A 19839-nucleotide genomic window follows, 5' to 3' on the forward strand; every position below is an offset into this window, starting at 1 on the left:
GGTCCCAAGTCCATGTCTCCATTAACATCAACACAGAAGATCAACGCAAAGGCCCACAAACGCCTCTACTTTCTCAGAAGACTAAGGAAATTTGGCATGTCAGCTACGACTCTCACCAACTTTTACAGATGTACCATAGAAAGCATTCTTTCTGGTTGTATCATAGCTTGGTATGGCTCCTGCTCTGCCCAAGACCACAAGTAGTTACAACAGGTCGTGATGTAGCCCAATCCATCATGCAAACCAGCCTCCCATCCATTGACTCTCTCTCCACACTTCCCGCCGCCTCGGAAAAGCAACCAGCATAATTAAGGACTCCACACACCCCGGACATTCTCTCTTCCACCTTCTTCCGCCAGGAAAAAGATACAAAAGTCTGAGGTCACGTACCAACCAACTCAAGAACAGCTTCTTCCCTGCTGCCATCAGACTTTTGAACAGACCTACCTCGTATTAAGTTGATCTTTCTCTACACCCTAGCTATGACTGTAACACTACATTCTGCACTCTCTCCTTTCCTTCTCTATGAACGGTGTGCTTTGTCTGTATAGCACGCAAGAAATAATACTTTGCACTGTATCCCAATACATGTGACAATAATAAATCAAATCAATGAGTGTGATACATGGAAAGTCTGGAGTCCAAAATGTACTTCCTTTCTGAATCGCATGCTCTGACTCACCTTGAATAATGCCATGGAGGTTACACTAATACTGTTATATTTAAAAATGATTTTTTTTCTAGAAAGAGGCAGTAAACCAGTGCACAAAGCAAATCATTGATGGATGGATTACAAGATGAGAAGAAAAATTGTTGGTGGCACGTGTGGTGTGGTTAGCACTGCTGCTTCACAGCACCAGGGACCCGGGTTCGATTCCCGGCTTGGGTCACTGTCTGTGTGAAGTTTTCACATTCTCCCCGTGTCTGCGTGGGTTTCCTCCCACAGTCCAAAGATGTGCGGGTTAGGTGGATTGGCCATAAATTGCCCTTTAGTGTCAGGGGGATTAGCTAGGGTAAATGCATGGGGTTATGGGGATAGGGCCTGGGTGGGATTGTGGTCAGTGCAGACTCGATGGGCCGAATGGCCTCTTTCTGCACTGTAGGGTTTCTATGATTCTATAATATGGAGAATACACATTGCATTTAAAGATCAGTTGCTGAAAAGAGTAAATGCAATCTCCCAGAATCAGACCGTCCACTTGAAGCACAGACACTCCTTGTCAAAAACAAGGATAGTGATTACATCCACCTCACATTAAAGCCCTGGTCCCTTGTGTCGCTCCAACACTTCAAAGCTGGGTGGTTTGAACAGGGACCTGCAGCTGTTGTAAATAATGGCTGTTGCAAAAGCAAAAGCCCCATAGAATCCCTACAGTATAAATGGAGGCCATTCGGCCCATTGTGTCTGCACTGATTCTCTGAAAGAGCACATCATAGAATCTACAGTGCAGAAGGAGCCCATTTGACCCATCGAGCCTGCACCGACAACAATTCCACCCAGGCCCTATCCCCGTAACCCCACGTATTTACCCTCCTAATCCTCCTGACACTAAGGGGCAGTTTAGCATGGCCAATCAACCTAACCAGCACATCTTTGGATTTCAGGATGAAACCAGAGCATCCGGAAGAAACCCACGCAGACACGGGAAGAAAGTGCAAACTCAGTACAGAAAGTGACCCGAGGCTGGAATTGAACCCGGGTCCCTGGCACTGTGAGGCAGCAGTGCTAACCACTGTGCCACCGTGCTGCCCATCTTACCCCACCAACCAACACCCACCCATGTTCTATGCCCATAACTCCTGCATTTACCATGTCTAATCCTCCTAACCAACACATCTTGGGACACTCATGGGCAATTGAGCATGGCTAATCCATCTAACTTGCACAGCTTTGGAGTGTGGGAGGAAACCGGAGCACCAGGAGGAAACCCACACAGACACGGGGAGAATGTGCTCGTTTAGGCGGGATTCTGACTTAGAGGCATTCAGTCATAATCCCACGGATGGTAGCTTCGCACCAATGGCTCCTCAGCCAAGCACACACACCAAATGTCCGAACCTGCGGTTCCTCTCGTACTGAGCAGGATTACTATTGCAACAACATTTTGTAATCATCAGTAGGGTAAAACTAACCTGTCTCACGACGGTCTAAACCCAGTTCACGTGACCCAAGCCGGAATCGAACCCAGGTCCCTGGCGCTGTGAGCAGCTGCCTGTGGCACAGTGGTGCCCTGTGACCGTGTTGCAGGGATGGATGGAGGCATTGCTTTGTGTCACACTCACTTGTCCTAAAGACACTCAGTTCTCCTCCAATGTCAAATGGCTTGGTGATAGGGACCTCGCCAGTTGGGTCTGTTCATGATGGTTCCTTCCCCCGGCCCTCACCCTCCATTGACGGATTTTCTTTAGATCAGAGTTTGGGACGTCCCGCGGTGCAGGTTCCCCCGTGCTCAGCAGGTATGCGCCAATCCTTCACGTGACGGAGACAGTGAAGCTGAGCTTGGGTGCTCTCCACGCCATGTAGGCAAGAACCTTGGTGTTGGAGATTGTGCAGTGCTGAGACTGTAAATAGATCTCAAGCAGTGGAGGTGGAATGTTTGTGACTTTATGTCATGCTCGGAGAATGTCCAAGTCTCTTACCCCCATAAAGAAGTGATATAAGAGCCACTGCCTAGTAGACACTTATCTTTGCTCGGAGACAAACTGGGTGCTCTTTCCAGAGTCTGAGAGTGAGTCTGACAAATATGGAGCTTCCTTTTGCCAGGCGATTCTGATTTTGACATTCCGCATAATGTCACTGGAGTTTATCTTCCCAAGATAGCAAAACTTCTGTACTGAACAGAGGGAGGGGTGGGTTGTTGATAGTGACTGTGGGGTCTTGGAGTTTAGGGCCAGGGGTGGATTGATTCAAGCTCTCCGTCTTCTTCAGGCTCATCATCAGGCTAGGGGTAAGCAGCCAATAAGCAGCAACAAGAATGGTGTCACAGTGGTTAGCACTGCTGCCTCACAGCGCCAGGGATCCGGGTTCAATTCCGGCCTTTGGTGACTGTCTGTGTGAAGTTTGCACATGCTCCCCGCGTTTGTGTGGGTTCCCTCTGGGTGCTCTGGTTTCCTCCCACAGTCCAAAGATGTGCAGGTTAGGTGGATTGGCCATGGTGAATGTGTGGGGTTACAGAAGTCTAACAACACCAGGTTAAAGTCCAACAGGTTTATTTGGTAGCAAATGCCGCTAGCTTTCGGAGCGCTGCTCCTTCGTCGGCTGAGTGGGAGATCTCGGCATCTCCACATCATGGGGTTACAGGGACATGGTAGGGGAGAGGGCCCTCTGGGTAAGATACTCTGCCAGAGTTGGTGCAGACTCAATGGGCCGAATGGCCTCCTTCTGCACTGTAGGGATTCTATGGAAGTCCGCTGGAATATGAATTATGAGAGTGCAGTCATCCACGGACAAGAATTCAAATAGTAGCATCTATTTAGCTTCCTGGTGCTTAGTAACCAGTGTACACTCACATGGCAGAAGCAACATTCCAGTTCTGGCCTGTTATGAAGATAGCTAATAACAAAATCATCTCATGATCCAAACAAAACTGGAAACCAGCCTCAAATTAAAGAGAACAGGTCCTCATAGTTTCATAGGCTGGGACACAAAAGAGGATTTTTTAGTTTCAGTTTGCTGACAGGCTTGCCGCGTGTTTGCAAAAGCTTTTATTCCAGATTTCCTTGTGTTTTTTTTTTAACTATCCTAAAGCTTCAAGAACTCGGAAGAGGCTGCCAAAAGTCACTGAATTGTGCCTTTGCCACTGGGGCGGCACGGTGGCACAGTGGTTAGCACTGCTGCCTCACAGCGCCAGGGACCTGGGTTCGATTCCCGGCTTGGGTCACTGTCTGTGTGGAGTTTGCACATTCTCCCCCGTGTCTGCGTGGGTTTCCTCCGGGTGCTCCGGTTTCCTCCCACAATCTGAAAGACGTGCTGGTTAGGGTGCATTGGCCATGCTAAGTTCTCCCTCAGTGTACCCGAACAGGTGCCGGAGTGTGGCGACTAGGGGATTTTCACAGTAACTTCATTGCAGTGTTAATGTAAGCCTACTTGCGACTAATAAATGAACTTTGATTGTGGATTAACAGGTCTGTATTTGAAACCCAATTGCACTTCCTCAAAGTCAACTAACTTGGAGCCTGAACTGTTCCCACACTAACCTGGAGGTCGAATGGCTCTATCCCAGGGATTTGCATCTTGACAGTGAATCCAGTGTCCTGGATGACGATCACTTCTTGCTCGTTCCCATCATCCACCCGAGTCTCGTCGTCATCCTTCTCTTTGCAGTTTTCCACCTCGGAATGATCGTGTCCGCCATCTCCGTGCCCGCCGTCACCGTTGACTAGCGGCATGCCCGATGAATGGGCTGGAAATAAAACATAACAGATGGTGAAGAGAGCACAATTCCCTCAGCATTCCCAGTGACCCCAACAACTGACTCAAGGCAACGAACCAACAGCATCATTATCACAAAGAAAGAATCTCTCACTAACACTGTGACGGTACAGGGCAGAGTCCTACGGCACACCCACCCAGCCCCGGCAGGATCTTCCAGTCCCACCCAAGTCAACTGGCTTTTGAAAGCTCTCGCTGCATTTTCCAGCCCCGCTTCTGCTGCGGCAGGACTGCAAAATTCTGCCCAATGAGCAATGGGACTTAGGTCACCACCAATGCTTCAATACAGCAAATCCCCCAGTCTTTAAAACAGTGATGAATAACCTAGGCAAGTGAGCGAGCCACCTGTAGTGGCTTTCCCGTCATCTCAGTGCGCCACAAGATTGAAATCGGGCTCATTAACCATGAATAAGATTAAATACATTTAATACAAGCCGAACAGTTCATGATGAGTTATGGAAAATGCTTAATCATTCATATATCAATAGGGGCAGCACGGTGGCACAGTGGTTAGCACTGTTGCCTCACAGCACCAGGGACCCAGGTTCAATTCCAGGCTTGGATCACTGTGTGTGTGGAGTTTGCATGTTCTCCCCTTGTCTGCGTGGGTTTCCTCCGGGTGCTCCGGTTTCCTCCTACAACCCAAAGATGTGCGGGTTAGGTGGATTGGCCATGCTAAATTGACCTTTAGTGTCAGGGGGATTAGCAGGGTAAGTATGTGGGGTTACGGGGATGGGACCTGGCTGGGATTGTTGTCGGTGCCGACTCGATGGGCCGAATGTCCTCCTTCTGCGCTGTAGATTTTATGAGAACTGTCATAAACTTCAAATGGTAAAAACAGAAAAAATATTTACTCTTTGGACACAGAGGGAGAGCACGGCTCTCACAATCAATGTTATGAGCAATCAGCACACACCTCACTTGCCCTTGCTTTACGTGCGAATCACTTCAGTCAGACCGGTAGGAAAAAAGGCACAGACGGAAATCGATGGAATGTGGCAACCCTATGCATTGGCAATGGTGAACGAAATGTCTCATGCGCCACACTCAGAATCCTGCTGCTCTGCATGTGGGTCGCCCACCCCCAGTGCTTTAGGAGAAAGAGCTGCCTTTGGCTATTTCTAAGTTGCGGTTAAACCCAGCATGTTCACAAGTGCAGGATGAAGTACTTTGGGTGCCAAGCACCTCTTCAAAAGTGATACGGGAGAGGGGCCGAAAAGCCAATTTAGCAACGCAGAACAGTGGAAAATGTGGTTCTTGAAGGCCAAAACCTTCCGATGGGCAAATCAGAAACAATGGACATTAGATGATGGACAGGCTTTGGGGAGTCAGGAGGTGAGTTACTTTCTGCAGAATTCCCAACCTCTGACCTGTTACTGATACTGGGTAACAAAAAAAAAGGAATTCTCCCAGCTGGCAAACTGCATTTAGCACAAGGTTAAAAAGGAAATTAATGTGCGAAATTCCTACTTTAGCTGCCTGGCTAACATGCAGCTGAATGAACGCAAATTACATGCCCTGCGCTAAATTAGCTAATCTCAAACCGCTGGGTTGCTGCCAGAATTTGGCGAGAGGGATGGGAGGTGGCTGTAAAGTAAGGCAGTGGCCAGGCCACCTGCTCCCCGTTACAATCCAGTAGTCAGCTCCCCTGACACCCAGGGAAATGCAGAGACCAGACACTGGGCGAGGGCAGGGTTAGGTGCACCTTCAATTCTTCCCATGCCAAGATGACATGCTCAGTGTCCAGATATCAAAGATCTGCCAGAACACAGGGACCTCATAGAATCCCTATAGTGCAGAAGGAGGCCATTCGGCCCATCCAGTCTGCACCGACCACAATCCCACCCAGGTCCCATCCCTGTAATCCCACATATTTACCCTGTTAATCCCCCTGACTCTAGGGACAATTTAGCATGGCCAATCAACCTAACTCGCACATCTTTGGACTGTGGGAGGAAACAGGAGTACCCGAGGAAACCCACGCAGACACGGGGAGAATATGCAGACTCCACACAGGCAGTGACCCAAACCGTGAATCGAACCCGGGTCCGTAGCACTGTGATTCAGCAGTGCTAACTACAGTGCCGCCAGGCTGACCTAAATTCCAGTACGAGTCAGCACATTCAAGGGGTAAAGAAAACTCTCCTTGGCAATAGGCCACGATTACGTGACTTCCACCAATTAATTTCGACATCAAAGCATCCTAAAATTGGCAGTGCATGAGACAGTCCCTTTAAACGACCATTTTTTTCCTTTGCAAAATGGAAGACTCCAATTTGCTGAGAACTTTGACAAAAGAAAATTGGTTTGACATATACTGTGCAGCAAAACGGCCAGGGAAAGGACAGAGAACAGCTAGGGGAAATCAGAGATCTACAGCATGGAAACAGGCCCTTCGGCCCAACCCGTCCATGCCAACCAGATTTCCTAAACTAAACTAGTCCCATTTGCCTGCGTTTGGCCCATATCCCTCCAAACCCTTCCCATCCATGTACCTGTCCAAATGTCTTTTAAATGTTATAATTGTACTCAAGACTCGCAACAAAAATCAAGCCATAACAGAGAGGAATTTCATGTCTCCCATGTGAGAAATTACACAGGTAGCTTTCCAGAAATTACTGCACCCCAAGGATGCAGATTTTTAAAAAAATGTATTCATGGGATGTGGGTTTCGCTGGCCAGGCCAGCATTTATTGCCCATCCCTAATTGCCCTTGCGAAGGTGGTGGTGAGCTGGCTACTTGAACCGCTGTAGTCCATGTGATGTAGATACACCCACAGTGCTGTTAGGGAGGAAGTTCCCTAGCGACCAAGCGACAGTGAAGGGACGAAAATATATTTCCAAGTCAGGATGGTGTGTGGCTTGGAAGGGAACTTCCAGGTGGAGGTGTTCCCATGAGCCTGTTACCGTTATTCTTCTGGATGGTAGCGACCATGTGTTTGGAAGGTGATATCGAAGGGGTCTAGGCAAGTTCCTTGTAGATGGTACACACTACTATGCGTCGCTGGTGGAGGGAGTGAATATTTATGGATGGGGTGCCAATCAAGCAGGCTGCTTTGTCTTGGATGGTATCAAGCTTCTTGAATATTGTTGGAACTGCACCCATCCAGGCAAGAGGAGAGTATTCCATCACACTCCTGACTATTGTGCCTTGTAGTTGGAGGACAGGTTCTGGGGAGTCAGGTGGTGAGTTACTCTCTGCAGAACTCCCAGGCTAGGTCGCTAGCTTGGTCGCTAGGGAACTTCCTCCCTAACAGCACTGTGGGTGAATCTGCATCACGTGGACTATCGGTCCAGTTCAGTTTTTGGTCAATGGTAACCCCCAGGGTACAGATGTTCGCACCAACTGGTTACCATAAAATCTCATCAGGACGCAGCCAATATAAGGCATGTACCACCTACAGTGAGTAATGGCCCCACAAAAGGCAGCACTCACCATGGGTCCTGCTGGCGAGCTATCGAGTTGGCCCATAAGACCCAGGAGCGAAATTAGGCCATTCGGCCCATCGAGTCTGCTCCGCTATTCAATCATGGCAGATAAGTTTCTCAACCCCATTCTCCTGCCTTTATCGTAACCTTTGATCCCTTTACCAATCAAGAACCTATCTATCTCTGTCTCAAATATATCCACTGACCTGACCTCCACAGCCTTCTGTGGCAATGAATTCCACAGATTCACCACCCTCTGGCTGAAGAAATTCCTCCTCATCTCAGTTCTAGCGGGTTATCTCTTTACTCTGAGGCTGTGCCCTTGGATCCCAGTCTCTCCTACTATTGGAAACATCTTCTCCATGTCCACTCTATCCAGGCCTTTCAGTATTCTGTAGGTTTCAATGAGATCCCCCCTCATCCTTCTAAACTCCATCGAGCACAGACCCAGAGTCCTCAAACGCTCCTCATAAGTCAAGCTTTTCATTCCCGGGATCATTCTCGTGAACCTCCTCTGGACCCTCCCCAAGGCCAGCACATCCTTCCTTAGATACGGGGCCCAGAATTGCTCACAAAATCGCTTCAAAAGAAAACGATGCGAAAACACTTTAAAAACACCTGTGAAACTAAAGCTAAACATGAAGCAGCAAAGATGCACCAGCAAAAGGCAGGATTTGCTAAAAAGATTAAAAGGCTAACGAATTTGTATTTTTGCTTCCAGGATTTGATAGCTTCCAGTTATCTATATATTTGGGTTAAACAACATACGGTTTAACTGAGTGCCACACTTTGGCAAAATACTTCAAAGATCATTGTAACAGACTTTAAAAAGACAAAGCGCTGGAGAACCTGGCAGGCACATGGCAGATGCAAGTTAGAATCACGGAATCCTTGCAGTGCAGGAGGCCGCTATTCGGCCCATCGAGTCTGCACCGACAACAATCCCACCCAGTCCCTATCCCCATAACCCCACACATACTGACCCCGCTAATCCCACTGACACTAAGGGGCAATTTAGCATGACCAAGTTAAATTCTCCCTCAGTGTACAGGTGCCGGAGTGTGGCGACTAAGGGATTTTCATTGTAACTTCACTGCAGTGTTATTGTAGAATCATAGAAACCCTACAGTGCAGAAGGAGGCCGTTTGGCCCATCGAGTCTGCACCGACCACAATCCCATCCAGGCCCGACCCCCATATCCCTACATATTTACCCGCTAATCCCTCTAACCTACACATCTCAGGGCACTAAGGGGCAATTTTAGCATGACCAATCAACCTAACCCAAAGAACAATACAGCACAGGAACAGGCCCTTCAGCCCTCGCCGCTCCCTGGTCCCAACTAGACCATTCTTTTGTATCCCTCCATTCCCACTCCGTTCACGTGGCTATCTAGATAAGTCTTTGGACATCTTTGGACTGTGGGAGGAAACCGGAGCACCCGGAGAAAACCCAGGCAGACACGATGAGAATGTGCGAACTCCACACAGTGACCCAAGCCGGGAATCGAACCCAGGTCCCTGGAGCTGTGAAACAGCAGTGCTAACCACTGTGTTGCCATTAACATAGACACCTCCACAGTCTGATCAGAGCCTGTGGACTGTGCGTAGTGACGATGTGACCTAATGATCAGAGGCACGAAAAGCTTCTTTTCAGCATTACCTCAGGAGGGACCAAAGCACAAATGGCCTCGGGGATCAGCCAGGATATTTGTCGCCCGGATGAAACTTTGCCCCAAAGTGTCGTGGACGCACGTTTACTGTCGGGTCCAACAGCCACAAGAGCTGGGGTTACCAAGTCAGTCCGCTTCCACCCACCACTGCGCAGAGGAACCCCTGCTGAGGGTGGGGTGCAAATGCACAGTCCCCAGAGCTCCAGTCCCTTAAATATTAACACTTTGCTTTCACATTCTTCATACATCACTTCCTAGTACACGGAGGAAGAATTTAGGCAGCACGGTGGCACAGTGGTTACCACTGCTGCCTCAGGGACCTGGATTCAATTCTGGCCTCGGGTCACTGTCTGTGTGGAGTCTGCACGTTCTCCCCGTGTCTGCGTGGGTTTCCTCCGGGTGCTCCGGTTTCCCCCCCCCGCCCCCAGTCCAAACGATGTGCGGATTAGGTGGATTGGCCATGCTAACTTGTCCCTTAGTGGCAGGGAGATTAGCAGGGTAAACGCACAGGATTGCGGGAGTACAGATTGTGGTCGGTGCAGACTCGATGGGCCAAATGGCCTCCTTCTGTACTGTAGGGATTCTATGATTCTAGGAACCTGCTGGGATAGAAATATCAGTGCGAGGTTTGAAGACAGGCTGGGTTTTGTTTTGGGGGGTTGGGGGGGGGGGGGGTAGAGGGAATTCAGTCCTCGAGGGGTTAAAATGTGCTCTGCTAGTGCAAGAACATAATTAAAAGCTGTCAAACTTCACACTGAATAATTGGTCACAGTCAATGCTACTGCTGCCAACCAGCTTCACCCTGGCGCAGCTGCACAATTAGCATCATTAGAGGGCCTGTCTCAACAATGAAAGGACGCTGCCTTTGATTTTCATCTCTCCCTCCCACCTTCTTCACATCCAACCGACACCGAATGTGGAAGCCTCTTTCTCTTCCTCCTCTTCCGGAGGCTTTCACGTTGGCTGATCCTGTTCAAGGCCCCGTCACCCTCAGGGGCAGCAGGGTGGCCCGGGGAACTTGGCGGCGGCGGCGGGCTGGCGGGCGGCGTTCCAGCCGCATTTCCGTCTGCTGGCTTCCCTTGCCCTCCGCAGCGACTGGCATTCCTCCCCGGAGCCGAATCCACCTGCTTTCCCTCAGCCTGTGCACATTCAGGGCGCGGATCCGCAGGAATCGATAATTCAGGGGGTCTTTGAGGCAACGGGCAGGGGACGGGGCCGGTGGCGCCGCCTCTGGTCAGACGGCCGCAGTGGTGACCTTCGGTGACAGACCCGGCGTCGGAGTGGCTCTCCGTCGCTGCCGTCTTAAAGTTGAAACCTTCGCCACCTCTCTGAGCTGACTGCACAAAATCACCTTCCTGGCCACGGCTCACTAATTCGCTCGGTGATTCCCAGCCAATGCTTTTCCCTCTCACATCTGTTATGTCAGCTATTTTCAGAGGAGTCTCTCCACAGCACAGACTGTCGTCTGCGCAGCAATCAGAGTCGTCTGACTTTCCACAGGCGTGACAAACTTGAGGCTGGCAGCCATGATCTTTCACCCGTTTCGTAATCTCCTCAAGGGCGGAGGGAAGGTCATCAGATGTGGAAGACGCATGCTTCGGAGCTGCCAGGCACATCCCACTGTTAAAACAGGCGTCCTCCAGGCCTGATAAAGCCCAGTCTCTACCGATGTTATTAGGAGCTCCCGTCTTTGAGGCAGCGCTGTCTAAAGTCGGAGATCTCCCGCTCTGCGGCCCGGAGTTGCTGGTTATTGCGCTGCTCAAGATGATGTCGGGGTAACCTTGCGCTGGGCACTCCTCCGACGCACCGGGCTCAGTCTTAACCGGGAAGGCGAAACCAGAAGGTGCGGCGCGACACTCCCTCCGAGAGTGGGACAACAGCGGCCAACCCTCGTCGTTCGACCCTTCTGGCTGCCGCCTCAGGATCAAGCCCGTGAGAAGTCTGCAGCAAGCTGAAACTGTGCTCCCCATGGCCAGGCAGGCAGTCTTAGCAGCGGTGTAGTCAGAGGAAACTGTCATGAGCAAAACCAAGACAGGAGAGGTAGTGGGGTTAATTCATAGGGTGCCTTGCCCCCAGCAGCAGCCTGCACTGAAAGCAAGGACAGAGGGCAGTAAAAGACAGCAATAAAAAAACGTCACAAAGCCCATCCGAATATTTTCAGGGACCGAGAGAGAAAAAAAAACTTTCCAACAGCTGCCGCTGCCAAACTGCCCACGTGCCTGGGAAAGGACTTCTCCTCTGTCGACACTCTGCCCCATCCTTTCAAAGAGGTGGCGTTAAGGGCAACAGAGGCCCCCCCTGCAGAATATTCTACATAGCTCTCTGTACCGGGGGGGGGGGGGGGGGGGGGGGGGGGGGGGTTGGGGGTGGGAATCAGTCGCAAAACTTTGTGCAACTGCGGGCAGCTGGTAGCATTAGTTGAAAAACAATATAATGCCTCGGCCCAGAAAAGGTGGCAGTGGCGGAATCTTAGGCAGTCTCAGTCCAAGGAAGGACATTCAGGGCAGCAATGTGACATCCATACCAAGTGGCCCAATTCAATGCCTCTCTCCTGGCAGTGGCTCTGAGAAAATGTCAAAAGCAGCACTTTCCTCGGGTGTCCTGTTACACGAGGCCTGCTTGCACACACCATTGTCCATTTGGATCCGTGCTAAGTCAGACCGCAAGCCTTTTGTACAGAGCCACGATATCTCATAAGAGAGGAATCACAGAAAAGGTGGATTGAGTTACACAGTGTAGCGAGGATAGAAATATAAAACTAGCCGACAGCTCAAAAAGGTAAAAAACTGGAAATTATCCAAAATCCTCCCGTCTTCATAGCTTTCCTCTATTTATTTTTGAAAATAATTCCCCCTTTCATTACAACAGGAAAAAAAAGGCCAATTCTCAGCAGATAACATATTTAAAACAAGACACACTGTTAGTGAAGAGGTCAGTCAGCAATAATAAAGACTGACTGCTTTGCAAGAACACAAGAGCTAAACCTTCACAGGTTAAAAATCGCTGAAACATCCATCTCCAACATGTTTAGCAAATGTTAAAAGTTTACGAAGCATCAGTTCCAATTAGGGCGACAAGTTGGCACGGTGGTTAGCACTGCTGCCTCACAGCGCCAGGGACCCGGGTTCAATTCCAGCCTCGGGTCACTGTCTGTGCAGAGTCTGCACGTTCTCCCTGTGTCTGCGTGGGTTTCCTCCGGGTGCTCCAGTTTCCTCCCGCAGTCCAAAAACATATGGGTTAGGTTGATGGGCCATGCTAAATTGCCCCTTAGTGTCATGGGGATTAGCTGGGGTAAATACATGGGGTTAGGGCCTGAATGGGATCGTTGTCGGTGCAGGCTCGATGGGCCGAATGGCCTCCTTCTGCGCTATAGGGATTCTACGATTTGCAGAGGGACAGTTGGGGAGGTCCTAGTATAGCCAGTAACATCTCCCAGTACCAGTTTCAACATGTTAGGGGCGAGAGAGAGAGAGAGATTACACCAATATCACAAGCAAAGGAACACAAAACCAAAACACACGCTGCACCAAGTTTGAGATTTCAGGTCTGACTGCACAAAAAGAAAATAAAACTACAACATGAAGTTACAACCATTAAACAGTATAAAGCTGCCTCAAGACATGATTTCTTTGCTTCATTTTTGACACACACACAGGGACACGCGCACACACACAGGGACACGCGCACACACACAGGGACACACACACACACAGGGACACACACACACACACAGGGACACACACACACACACAGGGACACACACACACACACAGGGACACACACACACACAGGGACACACACACACACACAGGGACACACACACACACAGGGACACACACACACACAGGGACACAGGCAACACCCCCCCGCCCCCCAATATTCAAACACAGTACGCATCTCAATGCAACTTCTTTGTTTCACCTAACTCAACCCAGATTAGAGTACTGCAGATACAGACACTGCACTTCCTAGTCTGAGACAGCCGGCTTTCCTAACACGCATCACAGCCAAGAATAGCAGGCCTCGCCCTCTAGGGGATGCTCAAACACAAGCACCCAGTACCAATCAACGCTGCAAATCAAACTCAAAAAACCCTCCCGGCTGAGTGGCTCATGTCATCCCCAGCACACTGCCACCCTGTGCCCACCACAAGGTGTGCAGCCACTCTCCCAGCTGGAAGACACAAACCAACTCATTGTCCTGATAACAGCCAGATTTTTCTGCAGCCCTGGGAACCATTAGTCATGGAATTAATACGTGCGGTGGCATTCAAAGTAAATCTTTGAAACCCAACACAGCCACGGCAAATAAAAAGAACAGTGCTCTCTCTTAGTAGCACTTAAGCAGGGAGATGTACTGGTTCTGAAGAAAGCTCGATATATTTGAGCCAATGTCAATGACAATGGACCACATAAGCCATTACAACAGACAGGCTCTTACATCTGGACACTTCAGATTTGGAGAATTTGAGACAAAATTCTCAAGAATAAATGTAAACCTTTTGAAAAAACTGATAAGTTTTTGTGGAATAGCTGAGGGATATGACAACAATTCTCTTCACGGGGCGGCACAGTGGTTAGCACTGCTGCCTCACAGCGCCAGGGACCCGATTTCAATTCCCAGCTCGGGTCACTGTCTGTGTGGAATTTGCATGTTCTCCCCGTGTCTGCGTGGGTTTCCTCCGGGTGCTCCAGTTTCCTCCCACAGTCCAAAAATGTGCTGGTTAGGTTGATTGGCAATGCTAAATTGCCCCTTGGCGTCAGGGGGACTAGCTAGGGTGAATGCTTGGGGTTATGGGGATAGGGTCTGGGTGGGATGGTGGTCGGTGCAGACTCGATGGGCCGAATGGCCTCTTTCTGCACTGTAGGGATTCTATGGTCTATTCCATCCCATCATAGGCCACTGGATCAAATGGCCAGTCGCTGCGCTGCGTACCAAACTCTCCAGTCCCTCAGTGAACTAGCCTTTCCTTTCGTGTGCAGCTTGTAACTGGGTGCCAGCAGGCTGTTTGACTGTGGAGGCCGCCGCAGTGAAATGGTTCTCGGGTCTCTCACTCCCTCTGCTCAAACCCAGGCGGCTGGATTGCAAATCGGAGGACCCAGGGGGTCCGCTGAACTCAAATAACCCGTCCCCTGCGTCCAAGCAATGCCGAAACCCTTCCTGGCATGGCGCCATCACTCGGGTTAATATTTGCTCACTCAGCACCAAGCAGAGCTGAACCTTAAACCTTCCTGTTTTATATTGGTCTCGCTCCCACACCACATTACCTGCCAAATTGCTCTGGATTCAAATGCAGTTTGTAGTAATCTGGGTGGCACAGTGGGTTAGCACTGCTGCCTCACAGCGCCAGGGACCCGGGTTCGATTCCCAGCTTGGGTCACTGTCTGTGTGGAGTCTGCACGTTCTCCCCGTCTCTGCGTGGGTTTCCTCTGGGTGCTCCGGTTTCTTCCCACAGTCCAAAGGCGTGCTGGTTAGGTGCATTGGCTATGCTAAATTCTCCCTCAGTGTACCCGAACAGGCGCCGGAGTGTGGCAACTAGGGGATTTTCACAATACCTTCATTGCAGTGTTAATATAAGCCTACTTGTGACAAATAAACAAACTTTAACTAGCGTTAGGTGGATTGGCCATGCTAAATTGCCCCTTCGTGCCCCAGGATGTGTGGGTTAGTGGATTAGCAGGGTAAATATGTGGCGTTACAAGGATAGGGCCTGGGTAGGGTCAATGGACACTCTGTTGGAGAGTCAGTGCAGACTTGATGGCTGAATGGTCTCCTCCTGCACTGTAGGGATTCTATCGTCCTCTATGATTCTATGGGGATGACCCCATATGTGAGCATTCCATTGTAGACCAAGTTTGATGCTCACACAAGTCACCTCAATATATCACCTGCTAAGGTTAGATTTTAATTACACACACGCAACAAGGTTGGTGAGTTGGATTATCTCTTGCTGTAGTCAGTATAGAGAGTCCGAATACTGAGAGAGAGAGAGAAAGAAAGAGCTGAGAATATCTAAAATACCAGGACGCTGAGGATCATTTCATTAGTAGGTTGAAGTAATGGCATTTAATTACATTTAAAAATGTTAAGGCTTTGATGGTACTGAACTGCAAATGAAATTAAAGCACATCAATTGAATGAGTTTGTGCCTTACCTTCATCAAGAATAATTGTTCGCCATTTATGGATTAAATCAGAATAAACATTCCTACCACTGTGGTACATTTCATGCAGCATTCCAATACAGCTTGTTGAGACAATGCTGTGTGGCATATAACCTAATTTAATATGAATAAAATATTGGATATCTTGCAGGAATCACCGTGTAGAGTTTATCTGGTGATCACTAATACATTTTTATTGGCTACAATTAAGCCACTTGATACTGTCTGTGTGGAGTTTGCACATTCTCCTCGTGTCTGCGCGGGTTTCCTCCGGGTGCTCCGGTTTCCTCCCACAGTCCAAAGATGTGCGGGTTAGGTTGATTGGCTATGCTAAAATTGCCCCTTAGTGTCCTGGGATGCGTAGATTAGAGGGATTAGTGGGTAAAATATGTAGGGATATGGGGGTAGGGCCTGGGTGGGATTGTGGTCGGTGCAGACTCGATGGGCCGAATGGCCTCTTTCTGCACTGTAGGGTTTCTATGATTTCTATGATACCAATACATCCCCAGCTACCTAATTGACAATGCACCCATTGGCCTTCGGAGCCAGCGATTGTGAGCATGGTGGCACAGTGGTTAGCACTGCTGCCTCAGAGCGCCAGGGACCCGGGTTCGATTCTGGCCTCGGGTGACTGTCCGCGTGGAGCTTGCACATTCTCCCCGTGTCTGCATGGGTTTCCTCCGGATGCTGCGGTTTCGTCCCACAGTCCAAAGATGTGTGGGTTAGGTTGATTGGCCGTATTAAATTGCCTCTTAGTGTCAGTGGGGATTAGCGGGGTAAATGTGGGGGGGTTACGGGGTTAGGACCTGGGTGGGATTGTTGTCTCTGCTGGCTCAATGGGCTGAATGGCCTCCTCCTGCACTGTAGGGATTCTACGATTCTATGAAAAGCATTTTAAAAAGGTGTGCCGGCTGCAGAGTCCCATTCCCCAGCTCCCCCCCCCCCGCAACACCCCCGCAAAGTTCTCCATTTCAAACATTTACCTAATTCCCTTTTGAAAGCTCCAGTTGAATCTGCTCCCACTTCCCGAGATGGATTTCACAAAAGATTGACCCGGGGAAAATTGCCAATTGTGAGGTAAACCAGGGGACGCAGTTTAAAAATTAGTTAGAGGTGTGAAAGGAGATTGGGCAGAGCGCTTATCATCGAAAGGCAGTAAAAATGTGGAATAGTTTACCACGGGAGGTCAATGGGCCAGAGCGGAAATGGGTTCAAGATCCACTGGGTTCTGCTAATCGGCTAGGGCTGAGGAAACAAATGATGATTCATGGATTGATTTCTGCAAAGTGGATGGGTTTCTGGGCCATGATGGCCATTTCCTGTCAACTGCATTCTTACTTTCTCTCTTAGGGGTATACACACCGTCTCAATGCATGGATGACCACCTGACGGGTCGGTCATCTCATCCACGCAGCTTCATTCAATGAGATGTAAATAGTAAACATTCAGATTCAAGTCAGTGTCAATTTCTTTATAAACCATTGAGGACGATTTATTCCATTGACCGACACACCATTTCTTTATATGGTGCTTTCCTTCCTGGTTTAGAGTACTCCCAACCTAAACTGTACTTCAATAAAAGTCAAACTATAATTCATAGTATGCCACTGTCAGAAATGGCCCAAGGTGCGTTGTGTAGAATTTAATTACAACAATGTTGGCACGGTGGCACAGTGGTTAGCACTGCTGCCTCACAACACCAGGGACCCGGGTTCAATTCCGGCCTCGGGTCACTGTCTGTGTGGAGTTTGCACATTCTCCCCGTGTCTGCGTGGGTTTCCTCCGGGTGCTCCGGTTTCCTCCCACAGTCCAAAGATGTGCGGGTTAGGTTGATTGGCCATGCTAAATTAACTGTAGTGTCAGGGGGATTAGTAGGGTAAATATGAGGAGTTACAGGACCAGGGTCTGGGTGGGATTATGGTCGGTGCAGACTCGATGGGCCGAACGGCCTCCTTCTGCACTGTAAGGATTCTATGATTCTATGAATGTGGCACTCATTCACTTGCTATCATTGTCAACCTCATCCGAAACACATCAGGCGCCACATGATTTGAGTACAGGGATAGGGATGTTTTGCTGCAATTGTATAGGGTGTTGGTGAGGCCACACCTGGAGTATTGTGTGCCGTTTTGGTGTCCTTATCTGAGGAAGGATGTTCTTGCTATAGAGGGAACACAGCGAAGGTTTACCAGGCTGATTCCTGGGATGGCAGGTCTGTCATAGGAGGAGAGACTAAGTCAGTTAGGATTATATTCACTGGAGTTTAGCAGAGTGAGAGGGGATCTCATAGAAACTTATAAAATTCTAACAGGGTTAGACAGGGTGGATTCAGAAAGAATGTTCCCGATGGTGGGGAAATCCAGAACAAGGGGTCATAGTTTGAGGATAAGGGGTAAATGTTTTAGAACTGAGGGGAGGAAAAATTTCTTCACCCAGAGGGTGGTGAATGTGTGGAATTCATGACCACAGAATGTAGCCAAGGCCAAAATGTTGTCTTGATTTCCAGAAGAAATTAGATATAGCTCTTGGGGCTAAAGGCTTACAGGAGGATGGAGGGATCAGGATATTGAATTTGATGATCAGCCATGATCAAGATGAATGGCGGATCAGGCTCGAAGAGTCGAATGGCCTACTCCTGCTTCTAGTTTCTAGACATTGTCTTTGGACCCCATTCCTTGGCCAAGATCCCTGGCATCATCTGAATTGAAGCCAGGCCATTCGCAAACTGGGTGTATGTCCTTAACCCCCAAGACCAGCTGCCAACCACATATCCAGTCCATCGCCAAGACTGTAAATTTCACATCTATAACATCGTCCAACTCCAACCATGTCTCCGTTCAAATGTACCTGGCACCCACACCTGCACCTTTGTCATCTCTTCAGCTCAATCTCCTGTCTTTCACCCCTACATAAACAGAACTGGAATTGCCAAAGAAATATTGTGGCTATAAGAACAAGTCAGAGGCTGTGGCAAATAAGTCACCTCCCGACTCCCCAAAGCCTGTCCGCCATCAACAAGACAAGTCAGGAGTGTGATCGAATACTCTCCACTTACCTGGATGAGTGCAGCTCCAACACTCGGGAAGCTCAACACCATCCAGGACAAAACAGCCCACTTGACTGGCACCCCAACCAACACTTGCTATTAGCTCCACCACCGATACAGACCTGCAGCCGAGAGTACGGTCTACAAGATGCACTGCAGCAACTCGCCAAGGCTTCTTTGACATCACCTTCCAAACCTGTGACCTCTACTCTAGAAGGACAGCAGACACATGGGAACATCACCTGGAAGTTTCCCTCCAAGCCACTCATCATCCTGACTTGGAAATATATCGCTGCCATTCCTTCACTGTCGCTGGGACAAAATCCTGGAACTCCCTCCCCAACAGCACTGTGCCACGCGGACTGCAGCGGTTCAAGTAGGCAGCTCACCACCACCTTCTCAAGGGCAATCAGAGATGGGCAATTAAAAGCTGGCCTTGCCAGCAATGCCCCCGTGAAAGAATAATTTTTTTAAATGCTCCTTAAAATCTTCCTCTTTGACTAAGCTTTAGGTTTCTGAGTCAGAAACTCTCGGAAGTATTTAGATATTCACTTGCGCTGCCATAACCTCCTGATCTATGGTCCAAACGCTGGAAAATGGGAATAGTGTAGTCAGATCATTGTTTACTGGCATGGACAGGATGGGCCGAATGGTCTCCTGGTGCTGTGAGCATCTATGAATCTATACACCCTGATATCTCCTTCCATGCTCAATGTTTTTAATCGGTATCACGGATTAAGTACCTTGGAACATTACGCTACATTCAATGCACTATATAAATGTAAATTACTGCTGTTAAAAACTATCACTTATGAAGGAAAACACAACAGCCATTTTGCAAAATGACAAGCTTCCAAAAACAGCAATGAGATAAATAGCCAGGTGACATATTTTCTTGGAACTGTTGGTCAAGGGAGGAATGTTGGCCAGTTCCAAAACAATTGCTTCCAATTTGATTTTTTATTAAGATTTTCCCCACGAATCAAATTCTAGGTCCCGTGACATAACCCAAAGCCAATATTCATCACCTTACTTGGAATGGAATATTGCAGCCCCCGCTCTCACCATTGTCAATTGTCGAAAAAAAAAACATCTGG

At 49.0% G+C, this 19839-nt stretch overlaps 1 protein-coding gene across 4 annotated transcripts in view; it reads right to left on the reverse strand.

The window, feature by feature from the left end:
- Positions 1–19839, reverse strand: part of cluha (CLUH binding protein of NUMT mRNA a) — a 102096-nt gene that overhangs the window by 67425 nt on the left and 14832 nt on the right. For 2 of the 4 annotated variants that reach the window (XM_078224762.1, XM_078224761.1), the window contains exon 2: positions 4198–4403. In XM_078224762.1, coding sequence (XP_078080888.1) covers positions 4198–4403 — 206 coding nt within the window. Of the gene's footprint in view, positions 1–4197; positions 4404–10422; positions 11428–19839 lie in introns of those variants that run through there. The other 2 variants (XM_078224759.1, XM_078224758.1) reach the window with 2 other exon arrangements.

This window comes from Mustelus asterias, chromosome 12, assembly GCF_964213995.1.
Source record: "Mustelus asterias chromosome 12, sMusAst1.hap1.1, whole genome shotgun sequence".
In the NCBI taxonomy this organism is placed as follows: Eukaryota; Metazoa; Chordata; class Chondrichthyes; order Carcharhiniformes; family Triakidae; genus Mustelus; species Mustelus asterias.